General features: G+C 36.4%; 1 protein-coding gene across 4 annotated transcripts; it reads right to left on the bottom strand.

The window, feature by feature from the left end:
- Nucleotides 1-7,206: 7,206 nt before the first annotated feature.
- LOC111810722 (uncharacterized) lies at nt 7,207-19,493 on the bottom strand. 4 transcript variants are annotated; one of them, XM_023697484.2, is made up of 7 exons: nt 19,275-19,493; nt 19,042-19,088; nt 12,642-12,801; nt 12,331-12,529; nt 8,214-8,343; nt 7,898-8,062; nt 7,207-7,797 (listed from the first exon to the last, which is right to left on the bottom strand). In XM_023697484.2, exons 1-7 carry the CDS (start codon nt 19,477-19,479, stop codon nt 7,648-7,650), a joined length of 1,056 nt encoding a protein of 351 aa, XP_023553252.2. In that variant the 5' UTR covers nt 19,480-19,493; the 3' UTR covers nt 7,207-7,647. The 4 variants fall into 4 exon arrangements, with proteins under 4 accessions (XP_023553252.2, XP_023553260.2, XP_023553270.2 ...); XM_023697492.2 differs by having other exon boundaries at nt 12,669-12,801; XM_023697502.2 differs by having other exon boundaries at nt 12,642-12,796; nt 19,275-19,473.
- Nucleotides 19,494-21,504: the final 2,011 nt, after the last annotated feature.

Genomic DNA, 21,504 nt, shown 5'->3' with positions numbered 1-21,504 from the left:
TCATTAAGTATGAATGTTACAACTTTTGGAATGTCTTTAATAGTTTCATTTTGAGGCTATATAAAGCCAGGTATGTTGTATTTGTAAGGGAGACTTGAAAAAATAGTAAAATGACCATTTATGCTTTCTTTAGCCAATGGCTAAGTTTCTTTGCAATTCTATGTAGTTTAGGTTGCATGTAGAATCATTCAAGCTCGACATGATCAATCTTGCTTGTGGAGTGATTCGAATCTCAAGCAAGTGTTCTTGCTTTGAGATATTTGATCAACAAGAATCATTCAAGCTAGACATGATCGATCTTGCTTGTGGAGTGATTCGAATCTCAAACAATGTTCTTGTCTTGAGATATTCGATCAACAAGGTAATCCGAATCTTATTCCCCTTGTATTGATTTCCTTATCTTATCATTTGGTATCAGAGCTTCAGGCTCAAAATCGGATATATGTTTCCTTTGCATTTTTTTTTCAATTTGATTTTTATTTACTTTTAGCTTTTTAGATTTTAATCGACCCAGAGTTCAAAATTCAATCTTTGCTCTATTCAAAATTTTGAGAGGTGAGATTGAGAGCTTCATTTGTGTAAATGAGTGCAAACAAAGTGGCCTAAAAAAAATCCTTGAGTGTATACACGTGAGAGATTGTTGTGAGGTCCTTTGTATTTCCAGATCTTATTTTTTGCAGCAAAGTTTCACAAATAGATTCGAGTACGAATCCTCTTGAAGAAGTGGAGAATGATATGAACCAAGAGACATCAATCATACAATATACTTCAATGAAGATGTGAAGAAAATGTTGTCAAAATTATCAAAAGATGTTGCAATTCATGCCACATTGAAGAGGAATGAAGTTTGATAGTTATAAATTTTAGGTGGGTTACAATTTAGAGTTATTGTATTTTAAGACTTTTAATTTACTTTAGGTTACAATTACATAATGTTTAATTATGACCATTAAGTATGAATGTTACAACTCTTGGAATGTCTTTAGTAGTTTCATTTTGAGGCTATATAAAGCCATGTGTGTTGTATTTGTAAGGAGACTTAGAAAATGTAGTAAAAGAAGCATTTGTGCTTTTCTTTAGCCAATAGCTAAGTTTCTTTGCAATTCTATGTAGTTTAGGTTGCATGTAGAATCATTCAAGCTCGATATGATCAATCTTGCTTGTGGAGTGATTCGAATCTCAAACAAGTGTTCTTGCCTTGAGATATTCGATCAACAAGGTAATCCGAATCTTACCCCCCTTGTAGTTGATTCCTTATCTTATCAGAAGTGTTCAAATTCGAATTAAGGATTATGCGCTACATATATACGATATATTTAACCGCATTTTTGTTTTATATACGAATGAAACAAAAAGAGAGAATCGAAGATATTTAAATAAGATTTAAATATTTTAATCAAATATGTGTCAGAATTGATTGGGATTAGCATTTGAGTTAATGTTAAATATTAATTAAATAGTTTAATTAATCATTTAATATTACTTTAATTTGAAATTAATTATTCAAATTAATTGATGAATTAAAATGAAGTCAAAAATGTTGACTTCACTTAATGGAAAAATCCATGTTTGAGTTAGTGGAATTTTGAGGGTCTAAATTTGGTTTAACCAAACTTATATGCTTGCCAAATAAACCTCACATATTTGAGGAGAATTTTGAGTGTCAAAATTTGGTTAACTCAAACTTGCATGCTAACTCAAACTTGCATGCTTTCCACATAGTCCCACACATTTGAGTGAAATTTTGAGTGTTAAAATTTAGTGATTTCAAATTTGTATGAACATGCAAATATGACTATAAATAGAGTGCTCAAGGTACATGGAACTGTCTTCCTTGGAAAAACCTTGAGAAAAACTCACAAACTCTCTCTTCATATATACTACATCCCTTCCAAGTTTAGTCACTCACCGGATTCCACAATCCCCTTCCAAGGCCGGAGAATAGTAGAGAAGACATTAGTGGTGGTTCAAAACCAGTTCGTGAGGAAAAAGAAATTTGAACTACAGAAGGTTAGTACTCAAACTCGTTGAGTTTTAATACTCATGAACATGCTAGTTATTTACTATAATTGATGTTCTAAGAGTGCCTAAGATCCAAATTGTTTCCGCGTGTGTTATATTAACACCATCAGACTACTGTGAAGTTTGCCAATTAGCTTCCTATAGTGAGCCTATCATGAGTGGCATGGGTCCACAGTTGTACCTTAAGAGTTAGTTTTGATTATTGTTCATGCATGTAAGTTATATGGTTATAAGGGGACGGTAGGGGTTCACCAACTAGCCCCTAATCATAAACTTGACTCAATTGTCAGAGGTCCGAATAATCATATAACTGACATATGATGTTTTTATGACATATGGTTTGTGCCCGGTGGGGGCTATTAGGAAGGTAGCCAATTAGCTTTCTTTTGGTGAACCACAGGGTCCATAGTTGCACCATAGAGTTGGTTGAGCCTTAACATGCATGAAGCCTATGAGATTGATACCGAGGTCACGTCTCAAGGACTTATAGATATGATGATGAGAGAGACTAGCATAAATGACTAACTAAGAAACCTAGAGAACTTAAGAATATTTCGAGGGTTGGAGGTTGACCAAGAACCAAGAAAATCGAATGAGTAAACCTAGGGTGTAGCCTAGGAACTGCCTATACTGAGGAACGAACCCCCAATTGAGAATAAGACACTAAATGAATTAACTAAGATTAATAAAACTCGATAATGAACTATGAACTATCAGCAAGCTGTTTACTGAGAATATTTTATATATTCAATCCTGCTGCTTCAACTTTATTTTCAGGTGGAGCTTGATGTAGCGGTCGAGGCGGAGGCACATGTGGGTTGTTGGCTATGGAGAGTCCCATCACACTTAGTCTAGAGTTCCTTTTGTACTTGTCCATCAAATCCTATATTTCATATATTTTAAATAGTTTGATCTTGCAGTGATGTGTTTTAGTGGTCTCCTTTCTTGTCTTTTGTAGAAACAAAATTTTCACTACTATTTTAATTAAATTTCAAAGTGCATGCACGTGTTTAAGTGAAAAATTATCAATGTGTTCAAAGAATTTGCGTTTGGATTAGAAAATAAATGTAAAGAATTTTGTATGCATTCCAAAATTATGTACATGTTTTAGGAATTTAGGTCAAGATCATCGTCAAAAAGGGCCAATAATCGATCAAAATGGCCCAAAGTTGGAAAAATGGTCAAAAGGAAGAGAAATCACAATACATGAAGAAATGAGGAATCTAAAAAAGAAATTAGGTTCGGATCCAAGCTTGAGGTTCGAATATGTATATAGATTTTATCTATAGGGGCCACATTATGGAATATTTTCACAATTTCTTCCACAAGAGGGCCGGAGTAAACTTTTGTTATTCTACCTCGATTTTGTGCGCTCCTTACTCGAATAATAAATGCATATTTAGATTTTCAATAGTTATATCTAGTCTGGTTAGAAATAATTTTGATTATTTATTATGCAATATGATATTATCTATTATATGAAAAATTCAGGTTAATAATATAATCTTAGATATAACGGGATTGACATACAAGATCATGTCTATGAAATAACTTGAATGATTTGTATATGGATAAGATTGGTGTATTATCCTCTTAATGTTATTAATACAACCCACTTTGTAATTGCAATAAACTAACTTACGCTAAAATTTTCTAGAGACATGTGAGTGACGATATTCTTCTCTGCATCCTTCAACGTTATCCAATCATAATCATCATCGAAGTATTCCAAGAATGCTTGAATGAAAAACCCTTCTTTGTTGGAGAAGTCAATGAGACTTAGCTTTTTTTACGGCTATACAGGTCTTGTCATTCATGATGAAGACAGATTAAGAAAGATGCAAAGCTAGTTGATTTGATTATCTACTCACTTTACTCATACATTGAACTTTGCTGTGTTAACTTCTCCACATGATGAACCATTTGAACAAGAAGCATTTCGTAGATGATTTTAACGAGAAATATTAGGATCGCACAACAACACACAGTCGATTAAGATGAACACAAAGAATAAGAGAGAAAATTTAAAGAAAAATATTGAGGTTTTATCTATTGATAACTTCGAGTATATACAACAAAAAAGGATACACGGAATCAAGAAAATACATTTTGAAATCACTCCCTAATTGGTATATATATATATATAATTTCCATCCACTAAATATAGCTTTAATATATTTAACCGCCTATGAAAAATAATCTACCAAATATATATCTACTGGATCTTTACGTATATATCTCTACTAGTTCTTTTATTATAAATAAGCACCGGGCTCCGTATCCCAACAATCTCCCACTTGGACTAATCCAATCAACCAATAATTTCATTCTTAATCTTCACTGCACCATACGAATTGAGGCTTTGCACAACCTCAATGTTCCAACATCAACACATTTTGTCAACATATTTTCTGGATTCTTTGCACCCTCTATCTCCTCCAAACACATCACCGTCTTCCACTAACCTGCGAAAGAAATGGTATCGCCTTTTGTGTTTTGTCTTTGAACGATAGACCGGGTTCCTCACCAACTGCATGACACTCTAACTATCTACATGAAGAATCTTCTCGCGCTGCTTCTTGCCTAATTCTTCTAAATAGTCTGTCATCCATATCATTTCTTTTCCAGCTTTAGCTATTGTCACGTACTCAACCTCAGTAGATGAGAAAGAGCAACGCATTTCTGAAGCCTAAACATCTCATCATCCATGGCTTGCTCCCACTTGGTTGTATCTTCCAACTGTAAGGCATCATCAAGGGACTCTAGTTCCCTTCACCAGTCAACAACATATAGTGTAATGAAGGTGAACCCCTATTTGGTACTTTGATAGTTCTAGATGATCTTTTCAACACCTACTCAGGTGTCACTTGCTCCGCTTCTAGTTCCTCAACAACAGTCTCAGAAGTTTCTTGAGTATCTACTACATCACTAGGTGAATCTTTCCGCAACTCAACTTCAACTCCCACTTGCTTCATTGTTATGGAGTCTTAATTCTCTTTGTCCTTATACAGGACATTTCATCAAAAGTCATGTCACAGTAACTTAGAACTTTTCGGTTCTTATCATCTCAAAACTTTTACTCGAACATGTCAAAACCATAGCTTATCTAACTCATTTATGTTTGCTCATAATGCAGTTCTCACAAAGACTCATATCAATAGATTTCAAACCTTACAAAACTCCTTTCACAGCTAGCATCTTCATTCTTTTAATGCTTATATCTCCAAGTCTATTATCCCATAGACTTGAATTTAAAGCACTATTAGCAACAACAACCATGTTCATACACCCTGTAGTGGTGTAGGTTCCAAATTTTGTCACATGCTACCACCATAGCACCCTTCACGATCTTCCACGAACTCTTCATAAACTATGTTGCATAACCTGTGTTATCCAACTGACTAATAAAGATCAGGTTCTTTTTAAGATTAGAAATATATTTGACATCCTTTAATGTCCACGGATTTCCTGCGGGAGTTTTTATGCAGACATCCCCTTTCCTTCAATCTCCAAAGCTTTGTTGTCAGCAAGATACGCCTTCTCGAAATTTTCAGACTTGAAATTCTGGAATAGCTATTTATTTGGAGAGAATGAAAAGATATACTTGAATCCAAAATCCAAGATTCAATCGAACAGTCCATGCTGAGAATTAGAGCATCATCAATGTCTTCGGCTGAATTTAATCATCGTCATCCTTTCATTTGTGATTCTGATTCTTCTTCAATTTTGTACAATCTGTCCAAAAGTGCCATTTTTCTCCACAATTCCAACACTTTACGTTTGGTTTGTTTGAAAAAATTTCACGGTCCTTTGATTTTGATCAACCTTTGTTTAGACCCTTTGATTTACTTTTTCCCCTTTGATCAACAGTGAGAGCACTATCAGTCCTCCAGCTTCTTGTTTGAAAATACTTTCGTTGAGAACTACATCTCGGATGTCATCGAACTTCAGTTTCTCAGATCCTCAAGAACTGCTAATCGCGGCAACAACAGTATCCCACAACTCGAGTAAAGATGACATCAAAATAAATGCTTTAATTTTATCTTCGAAAGTACTGTCCACCGAACTCAGTTGACTGACAATCATATTGAACTCATTTATATGATCTACAAAAGATCCACCTTCAGACATTTGTAGATCGAACAGCCTCCACATCAAATACACCTTGTTCATAGCCAACATTTTTTCGTACATATTCGACAATGCCTTCAGTAGGTCTAACGTTGTCTTCTCCTTGATGATGTTAATCACCACATTTTTGGACAGCATCAACTGGATCAACCATAAGGCTTGACGATCCTTGAGCTTCCACTGCTCCGTGGTCATGGTATATGGCTTCACCCCAAATAGGGGTTCATGAAGATCTTTGTGGTACAAATAATCCTAAATTTACATCTTTCAGAAATCGAAATCGAATCAATCGAACTTCTCAATTGCAATATTTGAACTTTCCATCTTCGTAGATCGTGGTGAATCTCACCTCGCTCTAATACCAGTTGTTAGGATCACACAACAACGTACCCCCACTCGATCAAGATAAACACAAAGAACAAGAGAGAAAATTCAACGAGAAATATTGACACCAAGAGAGAATACAAAGAATGAAAGAAAGTACATTTTTACTGGGTATATATATGGTTTTCGTTTACTAAATATCGGCTAAACAAAATATCTACAATATATCCCTAGAGGTGTTTTACTATAAATAGGCATCAGACTCCATATTCCAAATCAATTAGGAGTTAGGAATCACAATATCCCAAACGTGCCTGAGTCACCATGTTAGGAATCACAATCCTCCACAATGATATGATATTGTCCACTTTGAGCATAAACTCTCGTAGCTTTTATTTGGGCTTATCCAAAAAGGTATTCTTACTTATAAACTTGGGACTCCCTCCCAACAATCCTCAACAAGAAAATGATATGCAAAGTTACTAAAGGTGGATGCCATCTTCTTCCTAGCCATCAGGCCTTATCACGAGGTTGCTCTCACGAGGTTGCTCTCATACTGTATTGGTGTAACCTACAAAATAAAAGGAGAGAAGAAATCTTGCCCAAAAAATTACATTATGATTTATAAGTGTTCTAACCCTTCCATAATTGAAGGGATGAAGGGATTTAAACACAACTCATCGAGACGTATACTCCATAACAAAAATATGGCGTGCAGGGGGGCAATAGTAGCTGAAAATCAGTGGAGCTTCCACTTTCTACTGGTTGATTGTGTTCAATCGAATGACGAGTCGTAAATTCTACATAAAGTTACACAATATCTATTCATCAATAAGAAAACTACTGTAATCCAAAGTTCTTGATGATAAATATGTGCAGAATTGGAGCAACATTTTGTCAGATGTAGAACATTAATCCTAGCAACCAGCATTGTGCAACTTGAAATGGTCAGTTCTTCAAGTGCTCTTTACATTGAGGCAAATCTAATAAGGATAATCTCAATCAAAGTTAATAATACTCACTGCATTGAGCTGATTGAGACAAATCGTCCTCTTTTTTCTAAATCTGCAGTCTAGCATTTGTTCCATAACTGATGAAGTTTTCCAACCTAATCCATTCGTGAGATTTAACAGTCTAGTATTTTCCCTTTGAAAACTTTGATTTATGCCTTCAACTCTTTGCCTTGGGATCTGAAGTCAAAGCTTTGATACAAAGTCGAGGCTTCGTAGTAACAAGATTGCTTGGAAGAACCGACACCCCAACTACCAATGATTCAAGAGGCAACCCAGAAAGGGGAAGCAGCTCAATAAGGATGCAGAGCTGTAGGATATTCAATGAGCACAAAACAAAAATTATAAGATGAAATAGCATGGAATATCTATGTATGTACCAAGGCGCCATTATAGTGTAATCCATTCACCTCTGGAGATTTCAGATCCACAATGGCATTCGAGACAACATCTTTAACAGCAGCAGCCACGGCACTAAAGCATTTATCGCGACCCATAACAATAGCACCAGAACTATCCTTGGAAGTCTTCATCTCAGTCTCTTCAATTCCTCTTCTGTTGTACCCTACTGCAAACTACATGTAAATAAATGTCAAAACTACAAGGCTCCTGAAGCTTGCCATCTCTCTCTCATGAATGACCCAAGCTTTAATCGCTACTGAAAAGGATAGGAAAAAAAGCAGGAAAATAACCTTCACTCATTAATGAAAATGACCCAAGCTTTACCTTTACAGGGTGTGAAAGACTGTTTCCTTTATCTTTCATGAACTGAAGAACGAGCTTTGACACAACTCCCCGGAGATCATTTTCATTCAAACAACAGGTAGATTGAATGGGGAATATGCGATGACACCAACTGCATAAAGAAAATAACCGGTAACCTGATTGCTGTATATATAATTGTGATATAACACACTCAACTATGAAATAGAAGTTGGAAAAATCATTCAATTTAGCGTATTCCTCTTACAAATGATACAAAACATGGACATCAAAATAACGAGAAACTTATGAGAGAATTCTTATCAAGAGGGTTGAAGAGGAAGAGTTCACATCTGGTGAGCTGGGAGGCGGTCCTTGGACTTGGAGATATCATGAAGCCGATACCCTATGACACAAAGGTTAATGTCAGTAAGTACGGGCCCCATCCCTTTGTGTGGACCGGTGAGGGGTTAAAAGACAATTCCAACAACCCATGGACAGTGATTGAGATAGTTTTTCCGCTTCTATCACAATTTATTCATAATGTGGGGGATGGTTGGGATACTTATGGTGAGATCCCACATCGGTTGGGGAGGAGAACGAAACATTCTTTATAAAGGGTGTGGAAACCTCTCCCTCGCAGACGCATTTTAATAACTTTGAGGGGAAGCCCGAAAGAGAAAGTCCAAAGAGGACAATGTCTGCTAGCGGTGGGCTGTTACACTTATTTTTTAAAGGAAAAGTTGTTGGGCGATAGACCCCTTTGCTCCCCATACCCTCTGCTTCACTATGTCTCCATTGGCCGTTGGACCGATAGGAAAACATCGATGTCTTGGCTCTTTTATCCGTGCTCTCTTATTTTCACTTTAGGCCTCAAAAGGGGATGTCCGCCTTTGGATTTCTTGTCTGTCCAACAGATTTTCATGTAGGTCTTTCTTTTGGTGCTTGTCTAACTCTTTCTCGGTGAGTGATTCTGTTTTCTCCTCGATTTGGAAGGTAAAGAATTCCAAGAAGGTGGAGTTCTTTGCAATTTTGCGTAGAAGAGTTAACATCTTGTATCGAATTCCGGTTAGAGTCTTTGGAGTTGGGACGTATTGTTGTATTCCCTACAGGAGGGCAACACACATGAACAGGATCATTTCATGTGAGGTTGAATTTGCTCGTGCAGTCTGGCTCAATTTCTTTGAGGTGATTGATTTTAGCTTTGTCAACTCTCGGATTTGTAGGCTGTCAGTTGAGGAACTTATCCTCCATCCACCCTTTTGTGGTAAAGGACTATTTTTGTGGTAGACGAAGTGTATGTCATTTTTGGGGATTGTGGGGGCAAGAGAAACAATAGAATCTTCAGAGAGCGTGAGAGTTCTTATAGCAATATGTGGTCCCTTATTCGATGTTCTTTCTCTTTTTGAGCTAGTAATTGTTCGTTAGGGCTTATTTCTCTCCAGTGAAGCCCTTTCTTGTATTTTGGCTCCATTTTGAGGGCTTTTCTTTTTGTATGTAATGTATCGTTTCATCTTTTCTCACTCAAAGTCAAGTTTTGCATTAAAAATAAAATCAATCAATCAACCTAATGCAATGAATTCAATGGAGAATTGAAATACAAAAGGAGAGAAAAGAGACACTTCCGATCCCCAGTTAGAACTTTTGCCTCCCGTTATCTTACAAATACTTGGCCAGCTGCTTGTAAAAAAATGCTTCAACAGGATCCATGGTTCTATATCATCAGAAAGCTAGCTAACCTCCTCATAAGATCAAGAGCTCAATGAATGTTGATGTGGCATTGCTTGCCTTGGTTTGGCAGGAAGGATGGCTGGGTGATATTTTTCCTCAAAATTCCGAAAACGTTACTACCTCTCAAACTGGAAGCTAGGAGTTGTAGCATAGATATAGTATCCATATGAAGATTGGGACTTGATTTCCAGAAGTTGTTTAATAAAACAAAAGTTCAGGAACGGGCATCATTATCAAACTAATTATCTAGTCTTTTCTGCCTCTGCTGAACAAGACATCTAGCATCGGCCTTTGGAACCAACAGGTTCCTTCACTGTGCCTTCAACCTCTGAACTTTTTGTCACTCCAAAGGCTTTTCTGGGGGGCTCTTTCTTTCGTTGTTTGGCTAGTTCCTCTCAGTCTGGCTCTATTTTTTCCCTTCTACAATTTTTTGAGTGGCAATTTATGCACGACAGTGTGAACACCTTGGATCAAATTTCGACTTGGGAGTCCTCTTTAGTTGGGCAGCTTTGTTGTATTCTTTGTAGGAGGATAGCAGAGGATCTTGATCATTTCTTATGGAGTTATGATTTTTCCAGAGATATGAGAAGGTGTTTCTTGAGACATTAGGCTTTTTCTTTGCCAACTGGAAGAGTTGTAGGGAGGCATTCACATAGCTTCTTCTATACGTTCCTTTATGGGAGAAAGGGTGTTCTTGTGGCATATTGGGTTTGTTCTATTTCATGGAAATTTGAGGTTAGATATATAATAGAATCTTTAGGGGCAGGCGAGATCTTTCAATGATGTTTGGTCCCTCTTTATATTATATGTTTCTTTTTGGATTTTGATGACTAAATCTTTTTGTAATTACTCTGTCGCATCTTATTTTACTAGATTTGAACCATTTTTTCTTATTTGTTGCTTCGCTCCCTTTTTGTGTGGACTTTTTGTAAACACTTGTATCAACTTTTTTTAAAAAGCTGCCAATGAATCTTGATGCAGCATTCCAAGAGATGATTGTGATCCACCATCCTCTTAAGAAGGAAATGATACACTACGCTTACAAACGAAAAAGGATTTTTTTTGGTTGACATAGCCAGAATGGAGCAACTGCACCTACAACAACACATCGACAATTTGGAGGTTATCTCTAACTTTTAAGGAATCTTCCACAATCTAGAATCCATATCCTTTGACAATGGTTTGCCACAGTCAAAATGTGAAGAGGGGAAATGAGGGTCCTCTTGTCTTCAAACTCTGCCCGGTAAACAATGATTATAGCGACACTTTCAATTTAAGATGATAGACCTAAAAATCATCTTCCAGCACTTAATAACAAGCCCTTTCTCGAAGCACCATATCAAGGAAATATCAATCAACCGTTCAACTTTCCCCATATCAAGCTTCAAGACAATCCTCTTTCACTTATCCTCTGTTGATAAACTAAACATCTGACATCAAGTTGGGACATTTCTTGTCCATTTCCCCAATTTCATACCCGTTCAATCAATGGATCATGGATGGCTTCTTACTCTTAGAAAAATGATTATATAACCAATCACATATCCTATCAGAATGCAAGATTTAATCAATGTTTCAATTCACAATGTTTCTATTAACAAGTTTAAGTGCCAAAAGTGAACCAATACCTTAATCTTATCAAAAACCACTTATGCTCTAAATACCCCTATGAAATAATTTTTTTCAGTCTAAATACGTCGCACTTTAGCCTTACAAAAAATATACATGTACAACGTTGGCCTTTAGTATTTGGTGGACAAGCTTGAAAGAAATAAAATTAGATGGAAGTGGTTCAAGGTTTTAGAGATGAAAATTATTTAGATAAAAAAGAGATGTCAAAACATTGAATTGGAGCACTGATCTCCGCGATAAGCAAGATGCAAGTATAGCTTTTGGAGAAAACTTCTGGAGGTGATTGGATTCTAGTTTTCTTTTGGTTTGCTCACATTTGAACCTACCTAGGTTGTTTTAACATCTTTTTAGAACTTTCTTTCATTTACTTCGAAAGAAAAATGCTTTTCTAAGTTTAGGTACTCGTTTCAATTTTTCCAGGCGTTAGCTGTTCAAGGAAGAAAATAACAATTTCTAAAATTTTCATTTATCTAATTTTATCCAAGTTTCTCAACAACTCTAAAACATAGTGTTAAATTGGTTTCCAGAAAGTAAATTAACAATCAACAAATAATAGTGATAATAATGATATATCTATTAAAACAAGTTGTTTCCAAAGTTAATTGCTTAGAAAAGAATGAACTACCAAATAAAAGCCCTAATGACTCTGTAAATTTCTCAAAAGCAAATGCAAGCAAAAAAGTTTTTGTCAAACACATGTAAAAAATAGTAAGCTTATTTCAATCAATTCTTAATTGAAATGGTAAATTCAAACCAAACAAGTAAAGAAACTACTTACGTGGGTGACTTCAAAGTCCCTGCTTCCAGAGACTGAATTAAGTCTGAGACAATATAAACAGTATCCGGAGAGATATCCTTGGCAAAGGTAAGTAAAAGCAGACCACTCCGTGTCAGCTTCACTAGTGAAATAGGAGAACATTTCTCTACTTTTGCTCCACTCCTCGTAGAGATCGTAGAAGTTCCATTAACATGTTCATCTGATGTCATCAAGGTCAAATACAACAAAGCAAAAAAGAAATCAGTGGAAGGGACAACAACCAAAATTTCCAACCTCAAAGTAAATTGTGTATATTGGCCACAAGAAGCTACATTTAGGTCCACCATATTCACTCTCACCAGTACTCCTTCCCTCATCTTCAACACTTTTGTAATCAATGTCCTCTGTACAAACTTTCCTCCTTTTAGAAGTTTCATTTTCATCAGAACTCTCCGAAGTTTCTGGCGTGGAATTACTGAAGTACTGACTATACTGCAAGAAACACAACAAAAGTTAAGTATGTATGATTGTTGGTCAGAAAAAAAAAAAAAAAAAAGAGAGCAAAACTTATCTTATAACTGAATACTAATGTGGCAATCCAAGGATGAATTAAAAAATCGGCTAAAAAGAAGCAAAAGTAGATGATTAATTCAAATTTAAAAATTGAAAAGAAAAAACATTCTAAATAAAAAATGAAAAAACAACGCTCGTGCTAATAAAGAGTTTATCATCAGTCTTAACATTAAATTTTTTCTATGTATTTCAAACGAGAGATGGAGCATGCATTTCAACTTAAAACTTGAATTACAGACAAAGTGTGTAACCACTGCATGCCCAAGACAACATCCACGTCTTAGTTCTGACGACAACATGTTTTCCACCATGGTCAAATCCCCGATGCTCAAAACAAGAACTTTACAAACATTTCCTTTTACAGCGATGCATGTGCCCATGATCACCCCATAATGGGTTGTGTCCATTAACAGACGTTTAAGGTATCGGTTAACCTCTGGGTGATGAAGTTGTGCATTGCTCTACAATCGATCAAGACAATTACCTCCTGTTGTTCAATTTTCCCTTTCATCTTGATCGTTCACAGTGCTGAGAAACCCATGACATAATTTAAAGACTAGCTATGCCACGTCTACCACTTTTGTAACACCCAAGGAAGGTTTGAAATGCCCAAGGAAGGAATTTTAATGCCCAAGTGATTAGTGAAGCCCTAAAGAAGTAGGAAGGAAACTGGAAAAAAAGAGGACAAAAAGGTAATTTTTCAAGAAACTTCATGAATTTTTAATTAATTATCAAAAAGGAGTCTCAAGGGGCCCAAGAAGGAAAAAGTGTAAAATAAGGTAAAGAATTTTTAGAAAAGTTTTGAAAAAATAATAATAAATATTTAGAAATGGATAATTACAAAAAAAGTACCTAAATTTTGGATATTTGCAAAAACGCCCCTGCCACACATATTTGCTTGTAGATTTGGACCGTCGGAGTAAATCATAAATTAGTGAAGATCCAACTGTCCACATAAGCCACAATTTTGATGAATCCTGGACGCCTAAACATCCAACTACAGAATTTAAAAATTGAAGCCAATGAGCAGCTAAACGGAGTGGATTTTCAACCGAAAAAATCCAGAAACTCAACTCCAAATTCAGGCCAATTCTAGAGCCTTCAAAGTTGGTGGAGCATGGGCTATAAATAAGAGACCTTGGGCAAGGATTTGGAACAAGAAACAAGCATTGAGAATCCCTCAAATTCGAGAATCAAGCTTTCCTATTATGTGTTTCTTGCACTCGGTTTTCTTCTAAAATTGGGAGCTACACTGCACCATTTAAGTTCAAATCACTTTTTACACCCTCCTATAATAAGATTACCCATAAGTTTCCTTTAGAACTTGAACGCTGAAAGTGGCTGGAATGATTTTCCCCAATTCATGTTTTTGAAGGCCACTCTTGGGTAGGAGGAAGAAATTCATTTAAAGGCTTCCACGCAAATTCGTACAACAAGACCCATTTCATCCAATTCTTGGGAGTTGAAGGAGCCTTTTGTGTAGAAGACATCGAGGCCAGAGCCTTTTGTGTAGAAGACATCGAGGACAAAGGAGTTCTGGATATGGAGTAACTGGAGAAGTACGTTATGAGGTAAGCTTTTAGTCAATTTGTGGAAAATTCAAAATTTAGTCTTTACGTTTCATGTCATTGCTTAAACAAATTTCTTTAGCTTCATGGTGTTGAGAGGGAACCTTTTCATGAAGGAGTTGAGAGCTATGGAGGTCTAGAACGCCCTACCCAATAGGGGTGTTTCTACGTGCTTTTTGACCACAGACCCATGAGTTTTGACCTTAAAATTGGGAGGCTACACACAGATTCATTGCTTGAGGCCTATTCCATCAGCGTAAGGAGAAGGAGAGGAGGATTGTTGCTGAAGGACTCAATGGCTAATAGGCTCGAGAAGTGCCTCAACAAATAGGAGGGAGAAATGGGTAAAGCTCCAGCGAGGAAGTTGGCTTCCAGGGGGCATTCACTAGCAAATATCGTCGTCTGCAGTACACAAGAGCCCACGAAACCATTCCCAAACGCTTCCTTGCAACGTCTTCTACAAGTTTGTAGAAGGAATCGAGGAGGAATAACCACAGTGCGAAGTTGTGGAAGGCGACTTACAAAGGTAGGAAGCCACGGTCTCAACGTTTCCCTCAAAATGTGAGATTGAAGATGATGATGTGGTCAGTTCAATTGAACTAGCCACGTCACCCAAATTGGACCACCTTGAGTATTTTGTGATGTTTAGCCCCTTTTCAGACCGGTTCTCACCCAATTCTTTTTGGTTCCTTAAAAACTATCACCTTAGTGGACCCACACAAGAAAATTGAGAAAATTTTAAGCCTTGACCATAGGGTCCAATTCATTAAGGAAAGTATCCTACAAAACTTCGTTGGTCAAGTGCGACAACAACACCACCAACATCTCAAATGCACTCCAATACTCAACCACCAAGGTTTTTTTGTTTCATGGCGAGGAATCGCTCGCATACATTTCCTTTCTTTGAAACTTGAAATTGTTCTGAGTCAAAATTTCAAATGGTTACAATCTTCTAATGGCTCACATTCTTCCTTCCCACGACATTGGTTTAGCACAACTCTTTCAAAACTCACCACAACAACAATTAATTTCTCATAATCAGTTAATTTATGGATTTGGCAGTACTTGTTTCTTTTGAAAAGCCAAATCTCCACCCAAACACTGGCATGCCACCTTATCGAATTTACTCTAGTCTCCCCTGCGTTTGGTCAGAATTCTCTCCTGAGTTGTCCCACTCTTTCCTTTTTTGGGATGAACCCTCTATAACCTTCGGTGCCAAATCTTATGTTCTCACGAGAACAACTCTCTGGCAATAGCCACTAACATTGTGAGTTGATTCTTTTGAACCATTACTCTGAAAAGCTAAATATTTTGTAAAATAGAAGCACCAAAAGATCTGGATAAAGAACCCCTAGAAGAAAGCTTTCAGACGTGATTTACCAAGTACCATCTAAATCTCTACTTGCATACTCAAGCAATCCACCATCTTCGTCAATGTGGACAGACTTCCATCGATCTCCAAAAATTTCTAGACTTTGCCTTTAATGCTCATCATCTCCTAATCCAACTAATCCATTCGCTCTCTAAGCATTTATGGGCCATTTTTCCGAGTTTCCCTAAGATGAACACATTCCAATTGCAGTACGTAAGGTATTTCCGTACTATGCATTGACATGTAGAAGTATATGGTGCCCTAAGGCAATGCAAAATCATACTCAGCTGATTAGAGAAGGCTAGTAAACTGATATGAACCAAGAGACATCAATCATACAATATACTTCAATGAAGATGTGAAGAAAAGGTTGTCAAAATTATCAAAAGATGTTTCAATTCATGCTACATTGAAGTTGAAGAAGAATGAAGTTTGATTGTTGTAAATTTTGGGTGGGTTACAATTTAGAGTAATCTAGAGTTATTGTATTTTAAGACTTTTTATTTACTTTAGGTTACATTTACATAATGGCTAATTATGATCATTAAGTAGGAATGTACTTTTGGAATGTTTTTAATAGTTTCATTTTGAGGCTATATAAAGCCATGTATGTTGTATTTGTAAGGTAGACTTGGAAAATAGAGTAAAAGAAGCATTTGTGCTTTTCTTTAGCCAATGGCTAAGTTTCTTTGCAATTCTATGTAGTTTAGGTTGCATGTAGAATCATTCAAGCTCGACATGATCAATCTTGCTTGTGGAGTAATTCGAATCTCAATCAAGTGTCCTTGCCTTGAGATATTTGATTAACAAGAATCATTCAAGCTAGACATGATCGATCTTGCTTGTGGAGTGATTCGAATCTCAAACAATGTTATTGCCTTGAGATATTCGATCAACAAGGTAATCCGAATCTTATTCACCTTGTAGTTGATTCCTTATCTTATCATTTGGTATCAGAGCTTCAGGCTCAAGATCGGATATATGTTTCCTTTGCGTTTCTTCTCAATTTGATTTTTATTTATTTTCATCTTTTTAGTTTTTAATCAACCCAGAGTTCAAAATTCAATCTTTGCTCTATTTAAAATTTTGAGAGGTGAGAATGGGAGCTTCATTTGTGTAACTGAGTGTAAAAAGAGTGTCCTAAAATTCCTTGAGTGTATACTCATGAGAGAGTGTTGTGAGGTCCTTCGTATTTCCATAACTTTTTTTTTTTTTTTTTTTTTTTGCAGCAAAGTTTCACAAATAGATTCGAGGACGAATCCTCTTGAAGAAGTGGAGAATGATATGAACCAAGAGACATCAATCATACAATATACTTCAATGAAGATGGGAAGAAAAGGTTGTCAAAATTATCAAAAGATGTTTCAATTCATGCTACATTGAAGTTGAAGAAGAATGAAGTTTGATTGTTGTAAATTTTGGGTGGGTTACAATTTAGAGTAATCTAGAGTTATTGTATTTTAAGACTTTTTATTTACTTTAGGTTACATTTACATAATGGCTAATTATGGTCATTAAGTAGGAATGTTACAACTTTTGGAATGTTTTTAATAGTTTCATTTTGAGGCTATATAAAGCCATGTATGTTGTATTTGTAAGGTAGACTTGGAAAATATAGTAAAAGAAGCATTTGTGCTTTTCTTTAGCCAATGGCTAAGTTTCTTTGCAATTCTATGTAGTTTAGGTTGCATTTAGAATCCAAGCTCGACATGATCAATCTTGCTTGTGGAGTGATTCGAATCTCAATCAAGTGTTCTTGCCTTGAGACATTTGATTAACAAGAATCATTCAAGCTAGACATGATCGATCTTGCTTGTGGAGTGATTCGAATCTCAAACAATGTTATTGCCTTGAGATATTCGATCAACAAGGTAATCCGAATCTTATTCACCTTGTAGTTATTGTATTTTAAGGCAAGTAGGAGAAGAAACCTTGAAGCACCAATTGATTCGAATCACTCCACAAGCAAGATCGATCATGTCTAGCTTGAATGATTCTGGTTAATCAAATATCTCAAGGCAAGAACACTTGATTGAGATTCGAATCACTCCACAAGCAAGATTGATCATGTCGAGCTTGAATGATTCTACATGCAACCTAAACTACATAGAATTGCAAAGAAACTTAGCTATTGGCTAAAGAAAAGCACAAATGCTTCTTTTACAATATTTTCCAAGTCTACCTTACAAATACAACATACATGGCTTTATATCGCCTCAAAATGAAACTATTAAAAACATTCCAAAAGTTGTAACATTCCTACTTAATGACAAAACCATACTCAGCTGATTAGAGAAGGCTAGTAAACTTTCTCCCCTTTCCCTTCAACTTCTTAGCTAACAAAAAGATAAAGACGATCATAGTAATATGCCTACGCAAATCATACACAACATTCAGTCCAACATTCTCTCGCCTAACTAACTGCTTGAAGGCAAATGTTCCTACATGCCCCTCCAAGTGTACCGAATCATGATTGGGTCCTCACATAATGCTATCTCAAAAAAAAAAAAAAAAAAAAAAAAAAAAAGTTGGATTTGTTCCACATCAACCCTTAATTCTGTGAAAGATGTTGGCTCAACCATTGACTTCTATGACAAGGTTGATTATGACGACATTTCTTTTAGTGGGTCTAGTTAGAAAGAGAAGATTCAGGCTTTTGAAGAAGTGGGGTGGGAATGACCCAAGAAGTGGCTGAAAACATCTCCTCTTTTTTAAATGACAGTGGGGCAGTTTCTTTGATATCTTTTGGTGAGATGTCAAATGCAACTCATTCATAGAATTTTATGTAATATTATTATTTCAGTATATTAGAGTTACAATAACATAATATGAGTAAGATATCCTAAATTATAATTGTAATTATTGATTTCTAAAAACTAATTGAACTTATAAGTCTCCATTCCATGGTTGAGTTAGATCTATTTGAACCTTTGTTTTGATATAGCTATTGTAAAGGCTCTGAAGCAAGCAATAGAAAAATATTTAAATTCAATTTTAATCAATTTTGCAGCAGTTGTTTATTGTGCTATGGCTTCTATATTCAAGTACAAAGTTCCTAGGTAACTTCCAAGGCGGTTCTAGTGAATCAGATAAAGATCACCGAAATTAGTACTTCAAACACCCAATATTCAACTAGCTAGTTTGCCATCAAACTTCAGAAAGTCATGAAGGTTGAAATGCATGACGTGAAGAAAATTCAACGAAGTACAAAAACAGAACCTTTTCAAGGATGGAGATAGCTTCTTTTGTGGCACTCTTCTCCCTCTCTGAAAAAAACAAAGGAAATAATTAAACCCCAATTTCTCTCTCTCTCTTTATTATTATTTTGAAGTAAGAAACTCCAGGCTAACTCAGTTTAACTTGAAAGGCAACATTCAAATATGAACATCTAATAGGGGAAAAATTGAAGGAATACAAAATCGACTGTAAGCAACTGCAGAAGAGATTCTCACTGATAGCGCATGTGATGAGGAATCCCGACTGGCGATGGTGAAGAAGCGCAGATGGTGCATTGTAGTCGAACCGAGGGATGCTTATGACAGCCGAGTGCTGCTCCCATGGCGTCATCGTTTTCCGTTCGGTTTCAGCGACATTTTCTTTCGACGCTTCTGCGACATGTTTGGGGCGGCAGCCATTGAACTGTTCTTTCTCTGCCATTTAGTTTTGTGTATTTTGATTCGGGCAAGGAACTCCCGATGATAAAATCCACAACATTATCATCATTGGGCCGGGCTGGCCCATTGCAGGTCCAAACTCGGCTCAAGTCGAAGCCCAATACTTTCTGGGCCTGATCCTATTTTTATATTGGATAAATGGCCCATATGCATCCCAAACAAAACGACCCAACAAAATTTCTCAGCCTGCATCCGAATGCAAGCCCAACAAAGCATGCGTCAACGAGTACTCGAAAGATTTGCCACGCACGTCTCCTCAGTCCAGCCCAAAAACGCAGATCCAACCAACCAAGGCCCACAGACGACCCAACCCACGCAACACGCAGCCACAAAGGAAGCACATAGCCATGATGGCCAACCCTCGACGCGGACCGACTACGGCAAGCAATTCTTAGAAGCGCAACTCACGCATCGGCTAACCCCTGAATTGGCTCAATTCAAGCCATCATCCACACAGTTAACTCACTCACCTACGAACGGTTTGGTGACTCTAGTCTGATCCGTTGGCTGATTTTTCTAATTTATTTACCCTTTATGAACCATTTCGGAAGCGCATTTGGACCATTTGACTCCTCTATTGATTAGGATTGATATATTGATATGTTGATATGATGATGTTTATGTCTTGTGAGACTGTATATCTCATAAGAAATTCACGCTATGATAAGTATGGAAGCATTATGTGCATATTGTAAGTCATATAATTATAGATTACTCTTCCTACATGTTATGAATAGACGTCTGTACCATGATATTCTTCATGTTCCTTTCTTTTGTAGCATTGTGATTGGGCACTAGCCCACAATTACTTACTAATTTTTTAAATACTCATAATTTTCATTAACATTTTTAGATAAAGTCAAGATATCGATGTACAATTGACCATTTTCTACTGTGGAGGACATATGGAATGATGTATTTTAGAAAATTTTATGCCTTAAATTAAATATGCTTCTATCCAATGCACGTGTCATGGTCTTTGATTTGTGACGCCGGTGTCAATCGTACATGGGCACCTTGCCTTTACCTGAAAAATGATGTAGCACACCCCTGAGTATTTCAAAGAATACTAAGTAAGTGACCCCACTATAAGGGACGTAATAAATGCAAAACGCATGCAACAATGCTCTAGGGACCTACCATTAAAACATCTTAGGGGTCGCCTCTAGTCCAGACTAAGTTAGATGTGTAGTATTTCCCTACACACGACTCACACGTGCGAGTGTGAATCCCCAGGCAGTTCGCACCCCCTAGACCCATCACAGTCAAGCTAGTTGTCTGTAGCAATGTCTGGAGGTCAGCAGACCTCTAAGTGTCATGCCCGACGTGATCACCATCATCACTGTAGCGTAGGCGTCCATACCCATCATCATAAAAGGGAAAGTATCCCAATGTTTATGTACATATAGAAATGCATGAGGTCCCTATAGTTTCTCATCTTTAAAACGTCTTTATGACACAACTCTAGTTTCATCCTTATATTAATATATATGCACTAGTTTTCCATCTTAACATCATAAATAACATTTTGTAAGGTTGTGTCCTAGGCCAAATCATCGGCATAATGCAATATGACATTCTATTAAGATATAATATTTGGAGAATATATTATTTATGGAATAAATCTTAAATATTGTATGCTAATATTCTTTCCTTATGATTTGATTTATAGTATATTTTATTATATTCTCAATATTTAATTTAGTTTATATTTTCCTTATTTGGTAGGTATTAGTTGTTAGCTTGTATCATGTTTAAAGCTTATGAATATCAACGAGAACACATATTCGACTCTAATTCTATTTCTATTTCTATTTCTCATTTTTAACCTGGTATCAAAGCATTGATCTTGGTATTCTTAAATATCAAAATTTCCTCTTGAGTTAGGGTTTGGTATCAGAGCCAAAGTCAAACCCTAACTCAATTAGTGAAGCCTTTACAGTTGTCGATCATCCAACGTGATAAGTTTCATCGTGATAAGTCCAATCGAGTATCCATCCCCGATCAT

Source organism: Cucurbita pepo, chromosome 1 (genome assembly GCF_057944985.1).
Source record: "Cucurbita pepo subsp. pepo isolate OVF chromosome 1, ASM5794498v1, whole genome shotgun sequence".
In the NCBI taxonomy this organism is placed as follows: Eukaryota; Viridiplantae; Streptophyta; class Magnoliopsida; order Cucurbitales; family Cucurbitaceae; genus Cucurbita; species Cucurbita pepo.
The sequence above is the reverse complement of the archived record's forward strand: the minus strand, read 5'-3'. Positions and strand labels throughout refer to the sequence as shown.